This window comes from Myotis brandtii, unplaced genomic scaffold, assembly GCF_000412655.1.
Source record: "Myotis brandtii unplaced genomic scaffold, ASM41265v1 scaffold226, whole genome shotgun sequence".
Lineage (NCBI taxonomy): Eukaryota > Metazoa > Chordata > Mammalia > Chiroptera > Vespertilionidae > Myotis > Myotis brandtii.
This window is the reverse complement of record NW_005358478.1, coordinates 567,675-584,337: the sequence shown is the minus strand read 5'-3', so window position 1 is coordinate 584,337 and position 16,663 is coordinate 567,675. Positions and strand designations below refer to the sequence as shown.

The 16,663-nt window shown below is 45.6% G+C and overlaps 1 protein-coding gene across 4 annotated transcripts in view; it reads left to right on the top strand.

Annotated features, from left to right (window-relative positions):
* MRO (maestro) overlaps window positions 1-8,881 on the top strand; it is an 18,105-nt gene extending 9,224 nt beyond the window's left edge. For all 4 annotated transcript variants that reach the window (XM_005866254.2, XM_005866251.1, XM_005866253.1 and 1 more), the window contains exons 3-8: window positions 900-1,002; window positions 2,628-2,774; window positions 4,315-4,497; window positions 6,951-7,106; window positions 8,035-8,142; window positions 8,491-8,881. In XM_005866254.2, coding sequence (XP_005866316.1) covers window positions 904-1,002; window positions 2,628-2,774; window positions 4,315-4,497; window positions 6,951-7,106; window positions 8,035-8,142; window positions 8,491-8,544 — 747 coding nt within the window. In that variant the 5' untranslated portion in view covers window positions 900-903 and the 3' untranslated portion in view covers window positions 8,545-8,881. The remainder of the gene's footprint in view (window positions 1-899; window positions 1,003-2,627; window positions 2,775-4,314; window positions 4,498-6,950; window positions 7,107-8,034; window positions 8,143-8,490) is intronic.
* The last annotated feature ends 7,782 nt before the right edge of the window (window positions 8,882-16,663 follow it).

Below are 16,663 nucleotides of genomic sequence, written 5' to 3'. Positions count from 1 at the left end.
AAATGACAAACTATATATATATATATATATATTTTTTTTTTAAAGTAGTGAAAAAAGTGAGTCTCCCTCCTACCTCAGTTGCTCAGATTTCTACCTGGATGCAATTTTTGTTCAAGTCTCTTGGATATTCTCCCCTGCTCTATGCATATGCAAGCATACATGTCCATATTGGTTTCCTCCCTCATTTTGTGATTACACAGATGTTAGCCCACTTACACACTGATTTTCACTTTTCACTCAACAGTATATGTTGAAGATCACTTAAGCACACGTAGACTGCACAATATTGTTTTAAAGGCTGCATAGGAGCCATCCTATAGTTGTATAGTTGTAGTATATATGTGTAATTTCTTTCTAGTACTATTAAGGACATTATAGTATGTTGTTCATTACAAAGCTCCGTTGCCTATCCTTTGTGAATATCTCTGAGTGTATGATGTGTCAGTGATGAAAGATTTGCAGAAAGATAGGTACAGTTTAAACATTGTAAGAGATATTAAAATCTCCCCTAAAAAGCAGAACCAATTTACATTCTTGGGGAGCCTTAAAGAATTTTTCAGGCTACTTTTCACTTCAACTCCATGGGTGGGGCCCAGAATCTGTATTTTATTTCTTTGGTGATTCTGATACTATAAGGCTGTGGGATGGGCCGGGAACCAGGGCAGACCGTCTTGAACCCTGTACTGTGATTCCCCTTGAGCTGCCTCAGATTGCTCTTTATCATTTTATGTGACTGTTTAATCTCCTCAACAAGGTGATAGGTTCCTAAGGACGGGCCTCAGGGATATTGCTTCCTCATATTCTTACCCGATACAACACTATGTATGATGATGCTTGTTAATGATAAGGCTTTGAAGAATGTTAGTGGCTCATATAATAATGATTTTTTTTTTTTTTAGCTCCATGGACCAAACACAGAGAAGAATCCTGGGCCAGCCCCTTTCTATGCCCACCGCATTGCCCAAGAAGAAAGGGACTCCAATGATGTCTTTCTTTTCCAAGGTCTGACACAAAATATTGTGAACAAATGTCCCTCCCAGCAGCCACTGTGTAACCTGTGTGCTGGCCTGGTCTGCACTAGTCCAGCTGGCTCCACTGAGGTTCCTTCTTCTGAAAAAATGTCTGATGATAGTTCTTTAAACACAGAGAGAATGTTTATAGAGTCACAAGATGAGTTGAGATGAATATAGCTTGCTGTGAAATTAATAATAAAAATATAGACTGAAAAATGAATATCCAGAGATAATGACGAGACGTGGTAATCACCCAAATAAGGCTGCCGATCCCGTGTCCAGCTCCCCACCGCAGCCCATTGCTAAGGATGGTGAAGAGGTGGCTTTTTCTTGGTCTCATATGCATCTTGCATCGTCTTGGTTCTGACTCCAGGACGTGTTGCCATGTCCTGTGTTGTGCAGAACCCAGGGCCTTCCTGGTCTCAGGGCTCAGAGGCTCACTGCAGAGGTAACCCATCTCTTGATCCGCAGTCACTTCAAGTTCAGTCCTTGAAGTACAGGTTTCTGCATTGGCCACAAAGCATTGCCCAATTTTTCATTTCTCTGCACTTATTTTCCTAATTGTAAGTTGCTCAGATGTGTGCATTCTGGGGTGGGACATCCTGCAGGTGCCCTGAAACATTTGTAGATGTGCGTTGCTCTTGCATCAAAGGCTGTTGGGAAGTTGAGTAACATGAGTACTGAACACTGACCCTTGGATTTAGCCATATTGCGGCCTGGGGAAGGGAGTCCATCAACCTGACTGCAGAAGCTTCAAGGGAGAATGGAGAGGAAGTGGAGAAAGCAAGTATAGGCATGACTTTCAAGGTGTTTAGCTATAAAGTAGAGCAGAAAAAATGGCGGAGGAGGCAGAAGCTTCCAGGAAGCTCTTTTTTCTGAGATGGGAGGAATACAGAGAACCTAGTCCTGCCAAAGGGCTCCCTACTCTCAGCTCACACCAACTCTTCCCCATCCCCTTTTCTTTTCAGTTCTATCAAGCCCTCCTCTGGCCTAGAACACCTCTGTTCTTAGTTCCCCCAAACCATCATCAACACCAGGTCTGCATTTTTTAAAAATATATTTTTATTGATTTCAGAGAGGAAGGGAGAGGTAGAGAGAGATATAAAAATCAATGATGAGAGAATCATTGATCAGTTGCCTCCTGCACGCCCCCTACTGGGAATCTAGCCTGTACCCGGGCATGTGCCCTGACCAGGAATTGAACCATGACCTCCTGGTTCATAGGTCAACACTCAACCACTGAGCCACACCAGCTGGGCTGCATTATTTTTTTTTTCCCCCCCCCCCCATCAATTTCTTCATTATGTAGATCAAACTATAAATATAGAGGGTGGGGCAAGAGTAGGTTTAGTATAGTTGTGAGTATACGAAACCCAGAGTTCATTCTTGTATTGTTATTTATTCATTATTGTTATTATTTTCCATACAAACAACTATAAACTTACTTTGCTCCCACCTGTATTTCCAGCAAAAAAGTCAGGTGTCTTCAGATGGAGAAAGAATGTGTAAAATTGAGCTGGCAACACAGGATTTTCTCTAGAGGAAGGGATTGGGGTTGGGGTTGGGTATGACTCTGAACACTCCCAAATCGATACATTCTGACTCACTACCCAGGTCTCTTGGAAACTGAGGTTCCAGAAGAGGGAGCATTTGAAGAATGTGCTTTACATCTTGGCAGAAAGAGCCCGGGACCCCAGTGCTAAAAAGCGTCACATGGCAGTGAGAGGCCTGGGAACCATGGCCTGTGAAAACCCCGACAAGGTAGGAAGGGAAGGTGGCCTGGAGTCCCCAGGACTGGGCTATGGTCCCTCAGGCACTAGTTACTATTGCTGTGTAACAGGTCACCACAGACCTAGCATTTATTAGCTTGCCGTTTCCTTGGTCAGGAGTCCAGGTACAGCTTAGCTGGGTCCTCTGTCCAGGCTCTTGCAAGGCTGCAATCAACGTGTGGGCCAGATTACATTCCTTTCTGAAGCAGGGAGTCCTCTTCCTAGCTTATAGGGCCATTGGGAGAATTCACTTCCTTCTAGTTGTAGGACAAAGGTCCCTGCTTCTTTGCTGGCTGTCAGTTGGGGGCCACCCTTAGCTCCTAGAGGCGCCCACTCATAACATGGTAGCTTACTTCTTCAAGGTCAGCAAAGTCTCTGCTAAGAAGGAGTCTTATGTAATGTAAGTAACCATGGGAATGACATCCCATGAGTGTTATCATCTATACTAATAAAAGGGTAATATGTTAATTAGACCAGACATCTTCTGGACATCCTTCCAGACAAAGCCACGGTGGCAGGGGCCGAGGCAGAGGCAGTTAGGGGCGATCAGGTCAGCAGGGGAGGGTAGTTAGGGGTGATCAGGTCATCAGGCAGAGGTCGTTAGGGGTGATCAGGTAGGGAGGCAGGTGAGCGGTTAGGAGCCAGTGGTCCCAGATTGCGAGAGGGATGTCCAACTGCCGGTTTAGGACCGATCCCGCAGGAGGACATCCCCTGAGGGGTCCCGGATTGGAGAGGGTGCAGGCCGGGCTGAGGGACCCCCCATGCACAAATTTTGTGCACTGGGCCTCTAGTCCTATATAATAAAGAGCTAATATGCTAATTAGACCAGATGGCAGAACGACCTTCTGGAACAGTCTTCTGGAATGACCTTCTGGAATGACCAGTGGGCGGGGGGCAGGGCCATGAGGCAGCCGGGACTGTGAGGGCCGAGCCCCTTGCATGAATTTCATGCACCAGGCCTCTAGTATTCAATAAGAGGCTAGAAGCAAGTCACCAGTTCCTCCCACACTCAGGGGAAGGAGATCGAACAAGGACATACTCATTTGGGGTCAGCACACCTCAGTATTCTCAGCCTTGGGAAAGAGTTGCAGGCAGGATCAACACACAGCTGGACATCACCACTTTGGTAAATTCAAATTATTTTCTAATAATTTGTTCTTGTTTAGCATCTCTTCGTTTAGCATCTGTCAACTTCAGTGACCATTTCATCTTGTCCCCAGTATGCCTCAGAAACCTAGATTATCCAGTCCAACCCCCTCCTTGGCACGCCCTGCCTAACCTCATCCACCCATGGGCCACGCTCCAGATCACTCTGTGATCTTCTTCTAAGACTGACTTGGGCTCTTGGGTCAGGTGAATGGAAGCATTTGTTATTTATTTATTTATTTTTGAAGCATTTGTATTTTGATGAGAGTTGTTGTGGTAGATCCTGAAGATAGTCCTAGATTATTGTACAATTAGAAGTGGAGTTGCTTTACAACTCACGGGGAGCAATTCCTGTGCTACTAATGCTATTTAAACCTTGATAACAGGTGAGAAAGTATAAGAAAGTTGTCCTAGACCTGCTGGTGCATGGATTGTATGATCCCATGAGTTCGGAAGTCATCCACGAGAGTCTGAAGACTCTGACCATCATCCTGGGCAAGATCCAAGGGAAAGGTTTGGGCTCCTTCTTCATAGACATCACTCTTCAGACCAGGACTCTACTAGATGATGTAAGTGAGATGACTCAGAAAAATTACAGGTTATGAAAACCAAATTGGGGCTGGAAATGTGAGGCCTGGGTATTGCTCAGGGAACAAGATCTCTATTATTCACTTATTTACTAACAAATCTTTTTAAAAAATTAAATTTATTGCGGTGACATTGCTTAACAAGATTACATAGGTTTCAAGAGTACATTTCTGTATATTGCATTGTGTGCTCACCACCCAAAGTCAAATCATCTTCTGTCACCCTATGTTTGTCTCCCTTTACCCTTTATTACCCCTCACCCCCCTTCCCTCTAGTCACCACCAAACTGTTGTCTGTGTCTATGCGTTTCAGTTATATATCCCACATATGAGTGAAATCATGTGGTTTTTAGTTTTTCCTGACTGACTTATTTCACTTTGCATAATATTCTCAAGGTCCATCCATGTTGTCACAAATGGCAGTGTTTCATCCTTTCTTATGGCTGAGTAGTATTCCATTGTATATATGTACCTATCTTCTCTATCCAATCATCTGCCAAAGGACACTGGTTGTTTCCATATCTTGGCCACCATGAATAATGCTACAATGAACTTAAGGATGTATATATCTTTGGGAATAAATGTTTTCAATTTTTTTCAGGTAGATATTCAGAAGAGGGATTACTGGGTCATATGGCAACTCTATTCTTAACTTTTTTGAGGAAACTCCATACTGTTTTCCATAGTAGCTGTACCACTGTACATACCCACCAATAGTGAATGAGGGTTCCCTTTTCTCCACAACCTCCCCAACACTTGTTATTACTTGTCTTGTTGATAATAGCCATTCTAACAGTTGTGAGGTGGTATCTCATTGTAGTTTTGACCTGCATTTCCCTAATAGCTAGTAGAGTTAAGCATCATCTCTCTATATAAAAGGTTAATATGGTAAGTGTCCGACCGTCTGACCGGTCGCTATGATGCACACTGACCACCAGGGAGCAGACACTCAACACAGGAGCTGCTGTGATGTGCACTGGCCATTTACAGAGAAATGGCACCGCGGACCTGGCGCCGACAAAGCAACACTTGGCTTCCCCAAAGTGGGACACAGGCCCCGCTACCACCGTGGAGAGACACCCCACCAAATCACAGCCAACACTGCTGAGACCCCATGGCGAAAAATGTGGCCCACAACCCAGCCCAGCCCAGAAACGGTGGCTGTGGGCGCCGGGTAATGACATCACGTAGCAACGCCTGCTTCCTCTCCCTAGCGACTAGCCTCCTTGCAGTTTCTTCAGCCCAGGAACACGACTTTAACCAAATGTCTGTGAAGCATTTTCCCGTGCCTCATCTCATTTGATCTTCACAGAAGTCCTGGAGTAGGTAGAGAGGAGACTTGGTGGAATCCTATTTTCTTTTCATTAGTTGGAAAACAGAGATTGAGAAAGCTTAGAAACTTGACCCGACTGAAAAGAAGTAAGAAATGGTGGAACTTGAAAATGACTTCAGGTTTTCTCACTGCGCAGAATATAGTCAAACACTGCTGCGGTTAAATATTTTACCTTTTGTTCTCCCTGGATGATCTCCAATAATAATCTGCTTCGTGTTAATATTTACTGCTGTGTTGCTGACAATTACCTGAAAGAGAAGTTGGGGTGCTTCACTGGGCTGGAAAAAGTTTAGCTAAATCAGAAAGCAGGTCTAATTAAGCAAGTTTATATATATATATATATATAAAGCTCTCGCTGGTGCCAATTGCACACGTGTGTTTCCATCTGTCATTGTCGATTGTAAATTTGGTTGACACTTCTATTATAGAGAAAGGGCAAATAGTGATATGAAAATATTTCTTCTAATTAATTTCCTTTCAATGTGTACAAATTCATGCACTGGGCCACTAGTTTCATTTATCTGTTGGCCATTTGTATATTTTCTTGGGAGACGTGTCTGTTCAGGTCCTCTGCCCATTTAAAAAATTGATATTTAGAGAGAGAGGAAGGAAGAGAGAGAGAGAGATACATCAATGTGTGAGAGAAACATTGATCAGTTGCCTCCCATAAGTGTCCTGACCGGGGATCAAGCCTATAACCTAGGTCTGAGCCCTAACTGAGAATCCAACCTGCAACCTTTTGGCGTATGGGAGGATGCTCCAACCAACTGAACCACCAGGCTAGGGTGAGACCTACTTTTTTAAAATAAACCTTTTTTAAAAATTTTGAACCATGTAAATGTATTTTATCTTTAAATCAATAAGTAATGAAAAAAAAAAGTTGGGAAGCTGAGAGTAGCACTAGTGATCCCCAAGTCCAGTCCTCTTTCTTGTCTGCTGGTGAAGAGGTTCATTCAGGCCCTTCCTACCTCATCCCACCCCAGCCGACCAGTGCTTTGGCCTGGATCTAACGGACCCCTCTAATATGCTGTGGTTTTCTCGGATGCAGTTGACTTTTCCCACTGACCTGGGTTTTGTTGTTTTGCTCATGGGGAACCCGCAGGAGAATGACAGCCTGAGATACTCGGCCTTTGTCTTGTTTGGGCAATTGCCTGCCTTTGCTGGGCGGAAATGGAAGAAATTTTTCACCAATCAAGTTAAGCAGACTCAAGATTCCCTCCTGATCCATTTACAGGACAGAAATCCCCAGGTTGCCAAGGTAAGTTCGTGACTCTCCCATCGACCGCAAAAGATCTCCCTGCCTTTCCTACAGGGAGTCCTGACGCGCCAGACTCTCAGCTCCTGCCAGTTCAGTTACAAACGCTTAGCAGCCCTTCCACGTGAATCCTGGGAAAAGTGTCTCCTCCACGTGTAACCTCGCTCTGAGCAAGTGTCCTTTCCCATGTGCTCCTGCCCCACTGCCCACTCCCAGCACCCGGCAGTGTGAGATGAGTTCAGGTTAATGCAGGGTGGGGCAGAGAAGCTCAGGTTTAAGCCACGGGCAGTCCCCATAATGAGACATTTATTCATGCCTGTTAGCTTTTGTCACTGCACCTAATATAGACTTCCTACCTCTGGCTTCTCAATTCCCTGTGGAACTTGTGTTTCATTCTTGGAGAAAATGTGTCCCAACAGCATTGGATCAGCCGTGGGGATGCTCTGGAGTGGGACAGGGCGAGTTTGTCAAAACCACCGGGAGCAAAGGGTCCCACAAAACCACTTTTCTTCCGAGAGAGAGGCGGGGGAGGGGGCGGGGGGAGAAATATTAGGTGGGTTAAATTTAGGAATCCAGTGCCACTTTTGATGGGACAATAACAAAGGCTGTGGTAACCTACAAAGCTATGCCCTTCCCACCAGCCCCAAATGATAGACATGGTCGTTTTATAAGCATAAATCCTTTAAGGTTCAAGGTTTCAAACTTCCTGGAAGTCACTTTCACACTCTCAGGGACCCCAGGCCCGACTGGGTGCCATCCTCTTCCTTGGTCGGGATTATAGAATTCTCTAGTAAAGTGTAAGATTGTCTAACTACGATGCTGTAGACCTGAAACCAATACAAAATAACATTGAATGTACACTGGGATTGAAAAGATAAAAAGAATTTCCCTAATATTTTGGGCCATGAGACGGGAATCTTCTCTTTCTCAGGCTTGCAAAACCACATTCCGAGCCTGTTCTCCCTACCTGAGGCAAAGGAAGGAGCGCAGCTTCCAGAGTGAGGACGATCAAAGGAACCCCAAGCTCTGTAGGCAGCTGGTGAGTGAGGGTGGGGTGGGGGCAGGAGAGAAACCTCCCACAGGTCCCTGCTGCCCGTGTTAATGCAGAAGGTGGCCGGGCACACCAGGAGTTTGCCCCTGATCAAGCGCTCACATTTCGATTGTAATTGACCCATAATGCAATGTAAGTGACAAAACGCCTGGAAGATAATACACAAGCTCTATTGGCAGTTCCCGTCCAGGTCATTTGATGGACACGGGCAATGATGCCTCGGGAATCTGCAGGTCGCTTGTGCCCGTGGTCTGCACTGGACACGGCCTGTTCATTCTGTAGTGGGGAGGTTTGGTAACGCCCTCCCTCACGGGGACCTCTGCTGATTTCTTTCAGAGCCTCTACCATCCCGAGCTCCTGCAGTACTTCTACGCAAATAAGATTCTGTAAACGCAGAGCCGCGGGGAAATGCTTCCACGTGAGCAGATTGCAGGAGGGCTGATCTCTCCCTCTCCTAGCTCTTCAGATGCTTCTGCCGGCCTCTTGCAATTGCGATAGAAAAGGGGGTGTTGGGAGAGCAGCTGATGGCAAAGAGAATACTGTGGTGTTGTATGATGATGTCCAAAGCAAAGCTGAAGGCTTTCCCATGTCCGTTTCTCCCCATGCAAATTTGATGAGAAAGTCCATACTTTCTTTAATGCATTTAAAGTTTATGTTGATTCAGTGCTTATTTCTCAGCTTTTTCCTTAAGTTCAATGCTATCACATCATCTTTTTTTCTTCTTTTTTTAAAATATATTTTTATTGATTTCAGAGAGGAAGGAAGAGGGAGAGAGAGACAGAAACATTCATGATGAGAGAGAGTCGTTGATGGGCTGCCTCCTGCACGCCCCACACTGGGGACTGAGCCACAAGCCGGGCATGTGCCCTGACTGGGAATTGAGCCGTGAGCTCCTGGTTCATAGGTTGATGCTCAACCACTGAGCCAGCCGGTCAGGCACATCATCTATTTTTAATTTTATTTCAATTTCTGAGGCTCAGAAGAATAATGATTACTTTAAGTGTTTTTTTAAATCTGCTATTGATGCTTTGCTATTTGCTAATGATATCTTTTCTCTGTAAAACCTACTTAAAGTTGGTCAAAGTACCGAGAAGGTGGTTTGGAGGAGTAGCTTCAGCTTCTCCTAATCTCCAACAGCCATCGCCTCCAAGGTCATTCCAAACAAGAACTAATCAAGGGAAAACAATCTATAAAGCATGTGTTGTAAAACCTCAGGCTGATGGCACAATAGGGAATACTAAGTAACATTTATAGAGAATGTTCATGCTAAATGCTGTGCAAGTACTATTTAATACAACAGCACTGTGGGGAAGGTACTGTGAGTATCCTCATTTTATAGATAGAAAAACAAGGTGGGAGGACATTAAGTAACTTCCCCAATCTGACCCAGTAAACGATGGAGCCAGAATTCAAACGCATATGGTCTGACTTTTGGAGCCAACATTCCACCACCACGCGGTACCGCCTTGCTAGGGAATAATTGATGGATGGTAAGAAATGTAAAAAAAATAAAGTTAAAAAGAAAAACTCCTCAGCTCCTGCTCTTCTCTTTAACTCACTTAACTTTGCTTTTTTATGTACTAAGTATACATTTTTATTAATTTAATTTGTGAGCTAAGTGTGTATTTTTTATTAATTACCTATTAGCTATTATGTCAATTTTTTGGTGATCAATCCTAGTTCCATGAGAAGTCACAGCACTCTTATAAAAGGTTTCAAGAAAATTCTCTTAGTCCCTCCCATCTCCCCTCCAACCAGATTGCTCCCAGAGCTTCTCCTGTAGAAATTCTGTTATTACCATTGAACTTGGCATTCAGGGCATACCCTAGACCCGTGGTCAGCAAACTGCGGCTCGTGAGCCACATGAGGCTCTTTGGCCTCTTGAGTGTGGCTCTTCCTAAGCCTTAGGAGTACCCTAATTAAGTTAATAACAATGTACCTACATATATAGTTTAAGTTGAAAAAATTTGGCTCTCAAAAGAAATTTCAATCATTGTACTGTTGATATTTGGCTCTGTTGACTAATGAGTTTGCCAACCACTGCCCTAGACTATATCCATTTTGAAAATGGAAAACACAAGAGGGTCATAAATGCTACAGAGAAACCTTGATGTCATCCTTAGAACCAGGAACTCAATTTTCTGCCCCAGCTCTCCAGAGATAGGACGGTGTAACACAGATGAGGGGTGAGGTGTGTCCCAGGAGAGAGAAGGATGACAGAAGGGGTAGGAGGAGGCAGGTATGAATGGGTTTTCTTTCTTCTTATTTTGCAGCTGGGGGCCCCCAGGTATAAATCTGGCTCTGCCACTTACCAGTGTGACTTTGGGTAAGTTAGCCCACCAAGCCTCAGTTTGCTGATCTGTGAAATGGGCATAATAACCCATCTCATAGATTTGCTGTGCTACAAGAATTCAATTAGATAACACTGAGCTCTTGGCACAGTACTTGGCACATGGAAGGTGCTCAGGAAATGTTAATTTTGCTCCTGACCTCCAATAGGCTCTTCCAATATTGTCTCTTCTCTTCTAGTAGCTGCCCAAGTCTTCAGAGATATCCATTCTTGCAGTCTGGGGATTTGAGTATTATCTTGGTTCTCCCCAATGAATGATTGTAGTACTAAGGGCAGCCCTGCATCCTGCTCCTCACCAGAACCCCAAGAGTGTAGCTTTGACCTTTACCCACCATGGGTGTTTAACAAAGATTGGTTGAATTTATTGGATTGCAAGTAAATGCTGGTGCCTTGACCAAGCGTGAATCTGCCACCTCCTGGATTTTGGAATGGCTCAATACATCTAAGTAAGTATGAGGGTCATAACTGAATGAGCGTAGCAGGTCGTTCTTTCCACTGCGCTCTTGTAGGGGTGTTGTTAATGATCACCCTGTTTTCCATTGATTTTTGGAGAGAGTGGAAAGGAGGGGGAGAGACAGACAGAGCAACACTGATGTGAGAGAGACACATTGATTGGTTGCCTCTCGCATGAGCCCACGCCAGCTGGGGTTGGAGTTTGCAACCGAGGTGCATGCCCTTGACCGGAATTGAACCTGGGACCCTTCAGTCCACAGGCTGCCGCTCTATCCGCTGAGCCAAACCAGCGAGGGCAGGAACAGTGCCTTTTATGCTCCTCAGATGGCGCATGAACTCTATTCTGTCCTCACAGTCCCAACAGCTCCGCTAATAATTCTGTGCTCTATCTTTTCCGTGATCTTTTGTTAATAATTAATGTCCCACCTTCTGTTTTCAAGTGTGACTGCTATAATCATGTTCCTTTCAAGCTAATGAATTCCTGCAGCAATGTGCAAATGTTAACCAGGTAACGGCCCAAGGGTCCCTCTGCAAGAAGAGCATGTTTCTGAGAAACGTAGATCAGACAGTTAACATGTGACTTCCTAAGTCACGCTGCTGGAGGCACAGGCCTCTGCCCTAACAAAAATGCCGTCCGAAATGCAAAGCTTTTCAACATCGTGCATTGACCGCATCAGCAGATGCAGCCACAGAGGGGAGCAGCCCACTTCCCAACCGTGACCTCACGTGTGCTGGAAGGACACACGATGTGGTGTAGAAAACCGGGCTTTGCGCCCTGGCATTAGCTCTTAACTTGCTGGTTATCTTCACAGCCTCAGTTTTTTCATCTGCAAAATGGGAGGGAACCCCCCTACGCAGTATATGCTGGTGATCAAATGAGACGGACTGTGTAAACTGTAAAATGTCGCCCCAAGAAATGGGGCATTCTTATTTATGTGGTAGCTACTCATTATTGGAGCCTGTTTGTACAGGGAAAGGGTGAAAAGAATGAAATGCAGTATTGATGCAGACCCCAATTAAAAGCTACGATCCATCTGTGAGAAACCTTAGAAAGAGAAAGGTAGCAGAATTAGGGACCACGCATTGGTTTACTCCAGGCTGCTTCTCTAGATAACACATAACCCCGTCACAGTGTGAACTAGGATCCAGTTTACAAGCTGAACATGCATCTATTTTGTACAATTTATTTACACCCAAACTTTCTCAATATGATGGGAAGTGTAACCTTCCGAATATGTGGAAAGCCTGGCAGCCTTCCTTCGGATTTTTCTAATATTGGAATCAAATTTAACTGAAACTGTTTATGTCTTTGTTAGGGAAAAGTGAATGTTTCAGTGTGTTTGGCTTTAAACCTGCTAGAGCAGGGGTGGGCAAACTTTTTGACTCGAGGGCCACAGTGGGTTCTTAAACTGGACCGGAGGGCCTGAACAAAAGCATGGATGGAGTGTTTGTGTGAACTAATATAAATTCAAGGTAAACATCATTACATAAAAGGGTATGGTCTTTTTTTTTTTTTTTTTTAGTTTTATTCATTTCAAACGGGCCGGATCCGACCCGCAGGCCGTAGTTTGCCCACGGCTGTGCTAGAATGACAACTTATTTACTGGACCCTTAGAAGCCCGACAAGAGTGAACCAGGGAACCTGCACAATGTGCTGAATCCTGGGTTCAATTAATTCAAAGCTAGTGAGCTCACTCCACAATGTTAGCAAACAAATGCAATTTCCTAAACAAAAAGTTTATGACTTAAGGAAACAAACACAATTTCTTGTCTTAAGCATGATTTACTTGTTTAAATGGCTAACCGACACTATTTGTGTTGCTTCTCAGTAACTATCAGTAACCAAAGAAAGGATTTGATTATGAAGACTAGAGGCCCAGTGCACGAAATTCAGATCAGTCCCTCAGCCTGGCCTGCACCCTCTCGCAGTCCGGGAGCCCTGGGGGGATGTCCCACTAAGCCATCAGTCAGACATCCTTAGCGTTGCCACGGAAGCGGGAGAGGCTCCCACCACTGCCACTGTGCTCGCCAGCCGTGAGCCCAGCTTCTGGCTGAGCGGCGCTCCCCCTCTGGGAGCACACTGACCACCAGGGGGCAGCTCCTGGGTTGAGTGTCTGCCCCCTGGTGGTCAATGCACATCGTAATGACTGGTCATTCCACCATTTGGTCATTTGCATATTAGCCTTTTATTATGTAGGACAATGGAATATACACAATTAAATCTGTTTAATCTGCAAAGACCTTTGGCCTACCTGGCTCTGTGTTTAGACCTAGACCTAACTATGTATTGATTATCCTCCTTGCTCTCACCTTTTCCAAGAAAAGGAATGGCTGGCCCAGCATGTTGGCTTTTATTTATTTTATTTTTTTAAAATATTTTTTATTGATTTTTTACAGAGAGGAAGGGAGAGGGATAGAGAGTTAGAAACATCGATCAGCTGCCTCCCGCACACTCCCCACTGGGGATGTGCCCACAACCAAGATACATGCCCTTGACCAGAATTGAACCTGGGACCCTTGAGTCCACAGGCTAACGCTCTAGCCACTGAGTCAAACCAGTTAGGGCGCATGTTGGCTTTTAAATAAAGACAATTTAAACTTACATGTCAATAAATGAAGTGTGCCTGGCCGGGACAGTTGTAGTCCTGGCTTGAGGTGGCCCTCTCCAGCTGGGAGAGCAAGGACAGGCTTGCAAGGTCGATTCTTTGTCCCTCTGCCCCTGGGGAAACGGCAACTACGTCATTCTGGTATCTGGGACACTGAACCAGGCTGGGGCATTAGTGCCCCTGGCAACAGCTCTGTGACCTTGAAGGAGTCATTGGGCCTCATTTTGTTGATCATAGATCAAGGGAGGTGCGCACAGAACCCCTCTGATTCTGCACCCTTCACAAGCTTAACACCCCGGATGGGGATCCCCTCCAGGCAGAGTGACCAACCACCCCAGTTTGCTTGGGACTAGGGGGTTTCCTGGGTCATAGGACTTTCAGGGTGAAACCAGGACAGCTCGGATCAGAAACCAGGCAGCTACTGAAGGGCTTGCCTGGGAGAGGACTAGAGGGGGAGACACGGGCAAAGACCACCCCCTTTGTCTTCCTTCATCAGCAGCTGCCCCTGGAAGGATTGAGGGGCCCAGGAGTGGGGAGAAGGTGTACAGGTGGGGTGAGGGGGAGGGAAGGCTCTCAAAAGGATGCTGAGATCTGTCGAGGTTCCCACAGCCTCCCACTCATCGGTGTGAGATCACAAGACCCTGATGTCTGTTCCTGTAACTTCTGGAATCTAAACTACTTTAGGGAAGTATGCAAATGGTCATCATTACTGTAAAAAACATAGGAACTTCTCCCCTCCCCCTCTTCCTTAAAGAGCAATTTTTCCTTTGCTGTTTCCACAGCTCCCAGTGGGGACAGCCCCCTCGTACGTCAGTCAGTGCAGCTGGGTACAGGCTGCTCGCTGAGTTCCCGCGCCACAGGCCGGAGCCTGACCCGGTAGACGCCTCCCAGAGGCTGCTGGGTCCGGGCCAGCCGTCTAGGAGTCCCTCAGAGTGTGGCTTAAAGCGGCATATTCCTGAAAATTCTGAATGGGCAGGTCCAAGGTGGGATGCGGGAGTCTGGGAGCATCGCAGGTGAGTCTGACGCAGTCTGGTTTGAGGGCGAGCTCAGCCTGGCTGAGCATTAGAATCACCTGGAGGGTCTTAAAAACCTGACATCAGCCTGCCTAGAGGTCAGACCCAGGTGCATTTGAAAGATATAAAAAGGAATAATGAAGACATTATGCAAAGTGATATACGCCAGAAACAAAAGGACAAATACTATATGATTCATCTTCTATGAGGTACCTAGTATAATCAAACTCATAGGGCTGTCAGGGTCTGGGGGAGATGGCATGAGGGGGACATGGGGGGGACATATTTTAAGCATTTTCAAAAACTTATGAATATGCGTATTTTTTCCATTTAATGGAAACATTATACTGTTCTACATGCTACCTTTTATTTTTAGTTCTCACCTGAGGATATTTTTATTGGAGAGAGAGAGAGAGAGAGAGAGAGAGAGAGAGAGAGAGAGAAAGAGAGAAACATCGATAGATAGCCTCCTGTATGTATCCTAACCGGGGATCTAACTTGCGACTTAAGTATATGCCCTGACCGGGGATCGAACCTGCAACCTTTTGGTGTATGGGATGACGTTCAACCAACTGAGCTACACTGGCAGGACTTGGGGATACTTTCTTATTCGAGCATATAAAACAACCTCATTTAAACAAATTCATAGTGTCCCATTGTGTGGTTCTACTATGATTTACACAACTAGTCTCCCATTGAACATGAAGGATTCCCTTGTCCCATCTTTTAAAAAATATATATTTATATTTATTATTTAGAGAGAGAGGAAGAGAGAAAGAAACATCAATGTTGAGACAGAATAATTGATCAGCTGCCTCCCCCACGCCTCCCACTGGGGATTGAGGTGCCACCCGGGCATGTGCCCTGACTGGGAATCAAACTGTGACCTCCTGGTTCATAGGTCGACACTCAACCAGTGAGCCACACGGGCCGGGTTCCCCCCATATCTTGCTGTTACAAGCTGTGTTGTAATAAACATCCTTGTCATTTCATCCATGCAGAAGTCCATCTGCAGGATAAAGACTTAGAAGCTGAATTAATGGGTGAAGGCATCTGTGCATTTATAATTTTGACAGTTATTGCCAGCTTGCTCTCCACAGAGGCTGCACCAATTTGCACCCCAGTGCGCAATGAATAGAAAAGTGCCTGGGCTTGCCTACCTGCTCCCGAACATGGCGGACCATCAGACTTTTGGATACCTGCATTTTGTTGCAGTTTTGTCTTGCATTTCTCATCAATTGTGAGATTGAGCGTTTTCCTGATGGCTTATGGGTACATCAAGGCCAAGAGATCAGCTGGTAAGGGAAGTCCCTTTGGGTGGCAAGATCTCGATGGTCATCCTGAGCGAGCAGCTCCTTTTGTGCATGAAAGGCCAGGCCAGCTCCGGTGCAGGAGGTAGGGTGGGAGTTCTGGTGGACTGGACTGCACCCCACTGAGCCTTTTTGTTTTTTTAATTTCACATCTCTTTTTTTTTAAATTTACCTTTTAAAAATATATATGTATATTTATTGATTTCAGAGAGGAAGGGAGAGGGAGAGAGAGATAGAAACATCAATGATGAGAGAGAATCATTGATTGGCTGCCTCCTGCACATCCCCTACTGGGGATTGAGCCCGAAACCCGAGCATGTGCCTTTGACCGGAATTGAACTGGGGACCTTTCAGTCTGCAGACCGACACTCTATCCACTGAGCCAAACCTGCTAGGGCCCCCGCTGAGTCTTCATAAATGAAATTAGACCACCTGAGACCCACCCGGACCTTTTCACTGGCCTGGGAAGAGGAGCCCTCTTGGTGAGGAGACCCTCCGGACGGGAGGAGAGGATGTTGCAAAGTTCCGTCCCCAGGAATGACAGCTGGGGCGGGAGCCCAATTTCCCCTTGAAAAGGAGGAAGTCAGACATTATCAATGGGGAGCATTCTATCTTTGTAGGTTCTGCAGGTTCTTGGGAGGGGTTAGCAATGAGCCTCTTACAAGGAAAGGGCATGGACTTGTCGTTCAAGCAGTGAGCAGAGGGGTGTGGTGGCAGCTGGGTCCTATGGGAGAGAGGGCAGGCTGGGACCCAGGAGCTGTGTGTGTGTGTGTGTGT